Source organism: Spinacia oleracea, chromosome 4 (genome assembly GCF_020520425.1).
Source record: "Spinacia oleracea cultivar Varoflay chromosome 4, BTI_SOV_V1, whole genome shotgun sequence".
NCBI classification, from domain to species: domain Eukaryota; kingdom Viridiplantae; phylum Streptophyta; class Magnoliopsida; order Caryophyllales; family Amaranthaceae; genus Spinacia; species Spinacia oleracea.
The window spans coordinates 48,628,421-48,640,039 of NC_079490.1; the positions used below are offsets into that span (position 1 = coordinate 48,628,421).

General features: G+C 38.2%; 1 protein-coding gene and 1 long non-coding RNA gene across 2 annotated transcripts; both read left to right on the top strand.

The window, feature by feature from the left end:
- Positions 1-3,573: 3,573 nt before the first annotated feature.
- On the top strand, positions 3,574-4,389 carry LOC110802643 (uncharacterized). Its single transcript, XM_022008078.1, has one exon. The coding sequence runs from the start codon at positions 3,574-3,576 to the stop codon at positions 4,387-4,389; it is 816 nt and encodes a 271-aa protein (XP_021863770.1).
- A 4,828-nt stretch (positions 4,390-9,217) lies between these two features.
- LOC110802648 (uncharacterized) lies at positions 9,218-11,265 on the top strand. The gene is made up of 2 exons (XR_002537270.2): positions 9,218-10,734; positions 11,038-11,265. It is a non-coding gene; the product is annotated as an uncharacterized lncRNA (long non-coding RNA).
- The last annotated feature ends 354 nt before the right edge of the window (positions 11,266-11,619 follow it).

Here is an 11,619-nt window from a genome sequence, read left to right on the forward strand (position 1 = left end):
AATCTATGCTAATCGAATAACAAGCTAGGTCAAAACAAGTTGGAAAGTCAACTAACCAACTAAAACTAAATCACCTAAACTAAGAAATCAAAGGTAAACGAGATTAGGGAATGGGTCAAACAACAACAAATCATGGAATGTACATAAAAGAATTGAAAACGGGGAAGATTCACAAGCACTACATGATAAGCGTTGAATTCACAAATAGCTCCAACCATCTCCCGATGCGCAAACAATTTCCCTAAGCATCAAGGATGAACTCCCGTTCTACCCTATCATACCCGGGGTAAATCAAAGTCCTAATTCAACCAAATAGCCAAGCTTAGGTCTTTAATCCCTTTCCAACCCAACTAGACTACTCCAAGCAATCATGGAACTCTTAATTGATCAAGTTAAATGCAACATGTATTGGAAATGCTTAAACATATAATAATTTAATCATGAAAATCCCTAATTTTTATCACAAACACCCAAACCAATCAATGTTGAGTTTTCACCAAACCCTAATCAATAAACTACTCAATCGACATAAAAACACAAAATTTATAGTAATTAACAACTAAAAACATGGTTCTAAACAATAATAGTAACTAATCTAAACATGAATCGTTAAACTAAACAAAAATAATTAAAATAATTAAAACGATAAATAAATAAAGCATTAAATGAAGAAATAAATGAAGAGAGAGATAGAAATTCTCATTGATTGGTTGTTGGTTGCTCAATACAAATTGTTACACTTGAAATTGAAAAGCCCCAATTTTCCATTGATTTTCTTCACTTTATCTCTAAAAATGAGATAAAACTAAATATTTACATGGTGATAAGTCATGACCCAAAATTTGGTATTTATACTAAAGCCTAAAATGAAAATAGAAAAAAGGAAAATAAAAAAAAGAAAGGAAAATCTGAAAATAGTTAAAAAGAATTAAGGGAATGAAAAGAAGAGTTGTTTATGGCTTGGAGGAGTAAGTGGGAACTACTGGAACTTCCCTTCCATGGTTCGAGATTCACATGGTCCAGTAATAGAATGAATGAGGAGTGTATTTTGGAAAGGTCAGATAGAGGATACTCAACTTCACAATGGAAAAATCTCTATCCAGAAGCAAGCATTGTAAATTTACCAATCTTAGTGTCTGACCATGCTCCTATTTTATTGGACACACAGCCTGCAACAAATAAAAAATGTAGAACCCTTAAGGTTGATGCTTGGTGTTTGGACTTCCAACAAGTAGCAGAAATTATAAAGAAGGGATGGAATACAAGTATGGATGGTTCTCCTATGTATTCTTGTTCAAGAAAATTACAACAAATAAAATATTCTCTTGCAGGGTGGTGTAGAGAGTTTAAGCTAACACACAACATAATATGGGACGACATTAATCAGAGGTGTCTTAACAATCAGGAGAGCTTGGAGTCCATGGATGACATTGAAGAAAGTAATATCAGAAGAAATGAGGGTCTTCAGGAAGCTGTAATTATGCTTGCTTACTGGAAGCAAAGAGCTAAGGGCAAATGGTTGGCTCTAGGGGATTCAAACACCTCTTTCTTCTACAAAAGTGCCAAAGCAAGAAAGGTTAAAAATGAAATCAGATTTATCCAAGATAGATGTGGTAATTGGATAGCAGATCAAGCTCAAATTGGAAGAGAATTAGAGGATTATTTTAAAGAGTTATTCCATGCCAATGATCAGCATAATGTGAAATTGGATATCCCAGTGGAATTGGGAGATCTCCCTATCAGGTTGACTGCAAGTCAGAAAGATATTCTAAATAAGCCATTCTCAGAGTTAGAAGTTAGAGATGCAGTTTTTCATATGGGAGGATTGAAAGCTCCAGGTGTGTAGATGGTTTTCCTGCTATGTTCTTTCAGAAAGCATGGGATGTGGTTGGACCTGATATTACAAAAGCTGTTCTTCATTTTTTCTCTTCTGGTTATATCCTAAAGGAATGGAATCAGACTCTAATCACTCTCACTCCAAAAATTGAGTGTCCAGAAAAACCTTCTCAATTTAGACCTATGAGCCTCTGCAATGTCATATACAAGGTGGTGTCTAAATGTCTTACAAATAGGTTGAAGATAATTTTGAAAGACCTTGTTGGCCCGTACCAGAATGCTTTTGTCCCGAAGAGATTAATGGGGGATAACTGCCTACTAGCCCATGAAGTAATGACCTATATCAAAAGGCAGAAGAAGGGTTTCAACATGTATGCAATTTTGAAAATAGACATGAATAAGGCTTATGATAGGGTGAGGTGGGATTTTGTTGAATGGTTGCTGAATACAATGGATTTTCCTACACAGTGGAGACATTGGATAATGCAATGTGTTACTACAGTATCCTATTCTATCCTTGTAAATGGTGAACCATCCCAAGCTTTCAAACCGAAATGTGGTTTGAAACAAGGGGACCCTATCTCTCCATATATTTTTATTTTAGTCATGGAGCTATTATCGAAAATGATGATCAAGTTAGAAAAGGAAGGGCATGTTCAAGGGGTTAAAATTACAAGGGGTTCTCCAAGCATTTCACATTTGTTCTTTGCTGATGACTCCCTATTTTGTTTCAAGGCTGACAATTTCTCATGTAAGAAGGTTAGAGAAACAATTGATATTTTTTGTAGAGTTTCAGGTGAAGCAATTAACTTTGACAAATCAAGTGTGATATTTAGTCCTAACACTCCTGCTCCTCTTAAGCAAGTTCTTAAAGGGATTTTGGGAACACCAAGCTCAGATACATTGGGTAGATATTTAGGGTGCAATGTTGAAGTGGATGGTCGATCTTCTCAAGATTTTCAGCCGCTGATGGAAAAAGTTCAGAAAAAGATCACTTCATCGAAGCACATATCCTTATCTCCTGCAGGTCGTCTCATCCTTATAAATGGTATCATGGCTGCTTTGAGTTCCAATATTCTGGCTGTTTTCTTACTCCCTAAATCAATAACAAAAAAGCTGTCCTCAATGTTGATGCATTATTGGTGGAAGGGAAGTGAGAAGATTAAAGGAATTTGTTGGGTTAAGAGATCAACACTGAATATGCCAAAAGGGATGGGGGGAATAGGCTTAAGAAATATGGAATTCTATAACAAAGCTCTTCTGGTTAAACAAGCTTTAAGGATTCATCAGAATCCTCAGTTGCTAGTGGCTATAGTTATGTTTTCAGCCTATAAAAGGTCGTCTTTGGAAGCTGGTTTAACAGACTCAATCCATCCTAGAGCGTCTTGGGGCTTTAGAGGCTTGGCAAGAAGTATTCATTCTATGAAGGATGGATTTGGTAAAGTTATTTCAAGAGGAAACTCCAACATTGCTGCAAGAGATTGGATCCCTTCAAGGAATATACAGTTCAAACAAAATCGAATTGAAGAAGTTCAGATGCCTATCCTAGTAAAGGACTTGTTTTGTGCGAATGCAAGAGCCTGGAACACACATCTAATTTGGAAGACCTTTGAAAGGTCTACAGCAAAAGAAATCTTGAAAATCCATGTGGCAGTAGCAGATTTTGAGGACTAGTATCATTGGATAGGACTGCGAAATGGTAAGGCTACTGTTAAATCTTTCTATGTTTTCCAAATTATGAAGAATGTGGGAGCTACGAGAAATAATGGTTCTATTACTTTCTGGAAAAAGCTTTGGAAGGGAAACATACTCCCAAAATGGAAAATGTTCTTATGGAAATTGGTAAACAATGCTCTTCTAGTGAGGAGGGGTTTGAAGAGAAGAAACATCATTCAAGATAGTCTTTGTGTGATCTGTAGCCAAAATGAAGAGTTTGAGAAACATTTATTTTGGGACTGCTGGCTTGCTGCTCATATTTGGAAATCATGTCAACTTGGAATCAATACATCTAGTGCATTTAGCATCCCTATGTCAAGTTGGGTTAAGAATTTCCTGATCTTTCTATGGAAAGAGGACGGGCATGAAAGCTCGAGAGTTAACCTGTTCATTGCTGTTATGTGGGGAATTTGGATTCAGACCTGTCCAGCTACGCTTCTTAGGTGGATTCAAGGAATATTGAAGGAAGTAGAGCAGGCAAATTGCGTAAGTAAAAAACACACACAGGTAAGATGCATAAGACAGGAAGTACAACAACATAGATTGGAAAACCAAAAAGTTTGCCTTGCAGGTCAAAGCGATATACATTCTGATATCCTCCTTGTTGATGGTACATGGAAAGCGAGTAAGGGTACAAGGAATGCTATAGCTGCTGTTGGTTGGATTCTTGTTCGTGCACAAAGTAACACCCATGAAGGAAGTGAATGTGTTTATGCTCATAGTGCACTGCAAACTGAGGCTTTAGCAGTTTCGAAGGGCTTAGCTTATGCTAGACAATATGAGGTGGATAGCATAATTGTTAAAACTGGTAGCAGCAAACTGGTTCAAGCATCATGAGTAATAACTTGGAAATTAACCCCCAAGTTTCCTCTCGGCGCACGATACCTTATCGTGCACCGTTGCCATGGCAAGGAAAAAAGGTGGGAAATCTCAAGGCAGCAAGTATGATGATGCAAGGAAGAAGCCTCGTGGTCCATCCTCTGATTCGCAAGCGCTCAAAACTCGTTCGATTGATGAAGTTTTGGGGGTCGAAGCATTGGAGTTTCCATTAGAGAATGAAGTGTTTACGCCAAAATCGGGGTTGCAACATTTGCAGGTGAGATCGGAATTGCGCCATACATTCAATGAGTGGATGCAATCGATTCACAAATCCTCTGGACATCTGAATACCAGCTGTGCTAATGTAGATGTTGGTATGATTACTGTACCCATTTTGCAACAATTTGATGAAGTATATGAGAATACGACTGAGCATGTTCATTGTACTGCTGATGATGTTAGAACAATAGAATCAATAGATGATGATGATTTTGAAAATGCTAGCCCTGTTCAGATTGATATTGATGATATTCAGGAGGAAGTGAATTTCTGGCATTCGTCCACTATTTGCTACGTTGTGGGAGCTAATCCACCATTACATGTAATGGAAGGATTTATCAGGCGAATCTGGAAGAAATATAATGTGGATAAGGTAGTTTTGGTGAAGAAGGGGATATTTGGTTCGTTTTTTGACCATGGATATGCGTGATAAGGTCATAGCTGGGCACCATTTTTTTGATAACAAACCAATGATTGTTAAACCCTGGAATGTTGAGATGGATATGGAGAAGGAAGAGATTAAATCTGTACCAATTTGGATTCAGTTGAGGCTGAATTTCAAATATTGAAGAGAAAAGTCTTTGTTTAAGATAGTAAGTCAAATAGGTAAGCCTATTAAGAGGGACACTGCTACTGTGAGTAGGGATAAGTTGTAGTTTGCCAGGGTGTTGGTTGACATGCCTATAACACAGAAGCTGCCTGATCAATTAGCCTTTGTGAATGAGCATAATGAGATGGTTCAAGTGCCTATATCATATGAATGGAGGCCAAATATCTGTGAGAAGTGTAAAATGGTGGGTCACTTAACTGCTGACTGTAAGTATGGCAAGGCTAAGAGAGTGTGGGTGCAGAAAACTGAACCTATACAGAAGCAAAGTGTACCAATAGAGAAGAGTATTCCGGAGGTTGATCAGGAAGGGTTTCAGAGGTCTCTCAGACCAATAAGGGTTAGGCCTACTAATCCAGACCCAACAACAATTACTAATCAGTTTCAAATGTTGAGTGATGATGACCACAGTGTCTGCAACACAACAGAAATGGAGAGGGATGTTGATACAGAGGATGTAAGCCCAGGAAGAGGGAACTCTTCCAAGTCTTATGGATAGGATTCTTTCTTGGAATGTTAGGGGTATCAATCTATCCCAAAAACAAGATACTGTGAAGCAGTTTTTGCACAAGTATCAAGTGGGATTGGTTGGACTCCTAGAGCATAAGGTGAAGCTTCCTAACCTAGGTAAGCTTTATCAAAAGGTGTTTTCTGGTTGGTGTTTTACTAGTAATGTTAGTTTTCATGAAGGGGGTAGAATAATAGTGGCTTGGAACCCTGGAAGGTTCTCAGTAAATATTGTTGCTGTTTCAGATCAGTTCATTCACTGCTATGTTAGTCCAGTGAGTGGATTGCCTGGTTTCTTTTGTACTTTCATTTATGCTTTTAATGAGAGTAAAAAAAGAGAGAAGTTGTGGAAGGATGTGAAGGATCTTAATACACAGGATGCATGGATCTTATGTGGGGATCTGAACTGTGTAATGATTGTGGGGGAGAGGATTGGAGCTCCTGTGAGGAGTATGGAGATGGTAGATATTTGTGAGTGTATGCAGCATTGTCCGTTAGAAGATATTAAAAGTGTGGGGAATTTCTATACCTAGAACAATAAACAAACAGGGAGTGCTAGAGTCTTTTCAAAAATTGACAGAATTATGTCAAATCCTAAGTGGCAAGGGTTGTATCCTACTGCTGAGGTTTGTTTTATGAATGAGGGATGTTTTGATCACTCTCCTGGTTTACTGGCTGTGTATCCAAGAGATGTAAGGGGGAAAAAGCCTTTCAAATATTTTACAATGTGGAAGAATTCTCCTCAGTTTATTTCCACTATTCAGACTCACTGGAGTAGTCAGGTGCAGGGTAGTAAGATGTTCTGTGTGGTTCATAGGCTGAAGAAAGTGAAAATGGACCTAAAGGAGTTGAATAGAACAGGTTTCACAGATGTTCAAGCAGCTGAGTTGAAAGCTTATCAAGACATGATTGTAGCTCAGAAAGAGATGCACTTACATCCTGATGACCAGAACATTGCTGATTTGGAATTGTTGGCTGTCTTTGATTACAAGGTTAAACATCAGGAATATGTAGAGTTCCTGAAGCAAAAGGCCAAAGCTGCTTGGTTAAAAGATGGAGATGAGAATACATCCCTATTCCATCAAAGTATCAAGGCTAGAGCTATTCAGAACCAGGTGTATAGTATACATGATATGGATGGTATGTGGAAAGACAAGCCAGCTGAAGTTTCTAAAGTTTTCTGAACTATTACACTACTCTGTTGGGTAATACTCAGTCCAACAGGAGGTCTGTTCTAAGACATATTGTTCAAGTAGGGCCCCTTGTAACTGAACAGCATAAGTGTATTCTTAATGCACCTTATACTGCAGCTGAGGTTAAGAAGGCTTTGGTCTCTATTCCTGGTTTGAAAGCACCAGGACCTGATGGATTTGGTTCGTATTTTTACAAAGATGCATGTCACATAGTGGGAGAGGATGTTGTAGCTGCTGTATTGGATGTTTTGCAAAATGGTAGACTGCTGAAGGAGCTCAATCATACAGTGATTACTCTCATTCCTAAGACTAAATGTCCAAAAAGTGTGAGTGATTTTAGGCCCATCTCTTGTTGTAATACTATGTATAAGTGTATTACCAAAGTCATCTGTGGGAGACTTAGACAGATTTTTCCAGATTTGATCTTAGAAAACCAAGGGGGATTTGTTCATGGAAGGTATATTGTGCATAATATAATGGTTGTTCAGGATCTGGTAAAGCATTATGGGAGGAAAGATGTCAAGCCAAGCTGTATGATGAAAATTGATTTACAAAAGGCATATGACACTGTTGACTGGGGTTTTCTTAAGGAAATGTTGGAGGCTCTGGAGTTTCCTGGTTCTTTTGTGGATTTGATTATGGAATGTGTTACAACTCCAAAGTTTTCCTTGATGCTTAATGGGACAATGCATGGTTTTTTTAAGTCTGGAAGGGGCTTAAGACAGGGGGATCCTATGTCTCCTTTGCTGTTTGTTATCTGTATGGAGTATCTCTCCAGGATTCTTCATAAGATGAGTGAGTTATCTTTGTTTCAGTTCCATCCAAGATGGAGAGAAACTAGACTTACTCATTTATGTTTTGCTGATGATTTAATTTTGTGCAGTAAGGGTGAGTTCCCTTCTATCTACCTCTTACTACAAGCATTCAAGTTGTTTTCAGATTCTTCTGGTTTACAGGCTAACAAGCATAAGTCTGATATATACTGTTGTGGGATGGATGAGACTGAAGTAAGGAGAGTCTTAGATGCCTCTGGTTTTGCTAGGAGTTAGCTGCCTTTTAGGTACTTGGGAGTTCCAATTTGTGCTAAGAGAATCACAGCTGCTTAATGTGATAACTTAGTGGACAAAATGATCTCAAGAATCAAAGTGTGGAACTTATCCTACACAGCAAGGATGCAACTTATCAACTCTATTCTTATCAGCATGCATTTGTATTGGTCCCAAATCTATATTTTGCCTAAGAAGGTTTCGAAAGATGTTGTTAAAGTCTGCAGGGCTTTTTTGTGGAGTGGTAATGCTTTCACCAATAAGCCTAGCAATATTTCATGGGACAGCTCTTGTTGGGATAAGAAATATGGTGGTTTAGGCTTCAGAGATATTTTTATTTGGAACACTGCCAACATGGGGAAGTATGTTTGGGCACTTGCCTCTAAACAAGACAATGTTTGGACCAAGTGGGTCAATGCTGTGTATGTAAAGGATGGGGATTGGTGGGAATACCAGCCTTCAGCTAATGCCAGCTGGTATTGGAGGAAAATTTGTGCTACAAAGGAGCTGATCAAGCTGGTGTATACTCAGAATGAGTTCAGTGCTATGCCACACTATTCTGTCAAACTTGTGTATGAAAGGGTTCAAAACCAATGGTCCACTGGGATGTTATGGTCTGGAACATGCTTAACACCCCTAAACACAGATTCCTTTGTTGGATGGCAGTTCAAGCCAGATTGCAAACTACTGCCAAATTAGCTAAGATTGGAGTCTGTCAATCTGCAGCTTGCTTATTGTGTGGTCAACAGGATGAAGATCATGATCATCTGTTCTTTGAATGTCACTTCAGTAGCACCTGCATCAGTGAGGTTAAGCAATGGATTGGAATCACTTCTGCTTCTTATAATCTGCATCAGCTTATGTGATCAATCAGACAGAGTAGGATGTCCAAGTTTAGGAAGCAGGTTGGGTATGCAGGGCTAGCAACTGCAGTTTATCTCATTTGGCAAAGCAGGAATAGAAGTTTTTGGGAGTCTTCAGTACCAACTGTGCAGAATGTTGTGGCTAGGATTAGGCAAATTGTTAAAAATAGAATTTGGTCTGTAATGCCAAAGAAAGTAAGTAGAAGAGACAATTTGTGGTTTTCTAACCTTTAAAGGTTACTTTTGTTGTTAGTATAGCTCCTGGCTAAAAGGGGTCCAACCTAGTTGGTTTCCTTTCCCTTGAGTTAGTTTGGTTGTAATTGGTTTTGTGAATTTAATATTATCCTTACTTGCTTAGCAAAAAAAAAAAAAAACTAGTTCAAGCTTTAATTTTTTTTTCCGGACAGCCCGTTTGATGTTGCTAGCGTCTGCTATGATATCTTAAATATGGCTAGGTCTTTTAGAAATTGTAGTATATACAGGTGTTCAAGGGAACCTGTTAGATCTGCTCGTATTCTAGCTGTTAAATCTAGAAGAGGAGGTTGATGTTTGTTGTTTTTTTGTTCTGTGTGTAATTACTATCAAAAAAAAGAAAAAAGTAAAGAAGAAAAGAAAAGGAAAAAAAAAGAAAAGGAAAAAGAATAAAAGGATAAATAAAAAGGAAAATAAAAAACCAAAACCAACCAAATCCCCCCAAATTAACGAGGAATCAGCCCCCCATCTTTTGTCTTCGTTCTTTTTCTTCTCTTTCGCCTTCCCTGCTTCGCATCCCTTTCAAATCAAACCATCATCAATCTATCATCGTCCATCATCAACAATGCTTAATCATCATCTTGCCGTACATCTTAACCGTCTATCATTATCAACAATCGCAGATCATGGCCATCAATAAATTACTTCAAATCGCAGCCGTTGGAATTCATTATTTCCGTACAAAAACTTGACTGCCCAAATGTTCGGTCGAACCAGAAAAAGGTTCGGGCGAACTTAATTGTTGTTCGGACGAACTCCTCGATAGTTTGAGCGAACCTAAACTCGATCATGAACTTTTCTGAATTTCGGGTTCGGTCTGGGTTCGGTCGAACTTAATACGGGTTCGACCGAACCCAATTACTCTGCTTTTTGCTCTGATTTGGTTGCGATTTTGCTGCGTTGGTGTTGTCTTTTGTTGTTGGTGGATGTAGCGTTGGTGTTGCGTTGGAGATGGAGTGGCTTACGGTGGGGAAGAAGGTGGGCTGCGGGTGTTGGTGTGGAGAAGCAGGAAGGTTGGGCGGTTGGCGAGGAGACAGGGGTGAAAGAACGCTGGTGCTGTGGTGGTTCTGCGTAGGGCTGGCAAAAGCTGACCCGACCTGATAACCCGACCCGAACCTGACCTGAAAATAGCGGGTTTGAGTTGAGATTTTCAACCCGATTAATTAAATGGGTCGACACGAATCCGACCTGAAGTTAAATGGGTTAGGTTAAGGTTGAAAATTTCAACCCGAAACTAACATGTGTAACCCGATTAATTAAATGGGTCAATTTCAGATCGGGTTAACCCGACATGATAACCCGAAATAAAAGGAGAATGCACGAATTTCCTATTTAGTGTACCGCAAAAGAGATGTCGGTCATTTCATTTTACAATAATTTAGATTTGGACCAAAGGCCCAAAACCCAAATGTATTAGTTGGTTAATTTAAATAGAAAACCCTAACCTTTTCCCTTCATTTTCTACTTCTCAGCCTCCCATCTCTCTCTCTCTAGATCCTCTCTCTCTCAATCCAGCGGTGGCTTCTCTAATTCATCACTTCCTCAGTCAATTACGTATCTACTACTGCAACTCCCTCTCTCAGTGTTCCTCCTTAACTAGGTGAACGGAAAGAAAGGTATTGTTTAATTTATTTAAGAATGATTCATGTCTTTATTTCAATTTATGTTCTAATTACTTCATTATTGCTCATTTTAGAATACTAACTGTGTGGATTTGAATGTTTATGTAAGAATAATTTTCTGGATTTGTATGTTTGTGTAAGAATATTTTCGTCGAATTTGTATATGAATAATTTCGTTGATTTATACGTTTTTCTAAGAATAATTTCGTGCATTATAATTTCTCCGATCTAATTTTTGTTTCCGATTTATTTCTAAAAATGCTAATATTATTATCTTTTGTTCTTTTTTGTGTGTAGGGCTATTTATTCAAGGGAATTTTGGCACCCTGTAATCGTCAAAACGCTACGAACTTGGAGAATCCTACATTTTAGATTTTAAATTTTTAGATCTTATATCTTACTTTGGGTGTATATAATTTTTAATTGATTCTTCGATTTAGTTGTTGTATAATTTTAATATCTAGATCTTGCACTTGTGTTTTGGTTTTATGTTGTTGATGGGTAATCAAAATCATTATTTCTCAAGTTCTTGGTATATCTTCTCCAGATTTGATGATAAAAATAAAGGGGTTTAATTTAATATTCTTTTTCTGAAATAAGTAGGTTAAAATGAGTTCGGGTTGACCCGAAATAAGCAGGTTAAATGGGTTAACCTATTTATATGTAAAAATAAATCAGGTTGAACAGATCAGGTTCGGGTTGACCTGATTAGAGACAGATCAGGTCAGGGTTTAGATTTTCAACCTGATTACTTAAACAGATCAGGTTCAGGTTGGAGGTTTCCAACCCGTTTAAGTCTGACCCGAACACGAACCCTACCCAACCCGATCTGATTGCCACCCCTAGTTCTGTGGTGGAGATATGGTGGTGCTGCGGTGT

What these genes read in the sequence shown, in the direction of transcription:
- LOC110802643 (XM_022008078.1), top strand. Translation starts at nt 3,574, where the DNA reads ATGAAGAATGTGGGAGCTACGAGAAATAATGGTTCTATTACTTTCTGG.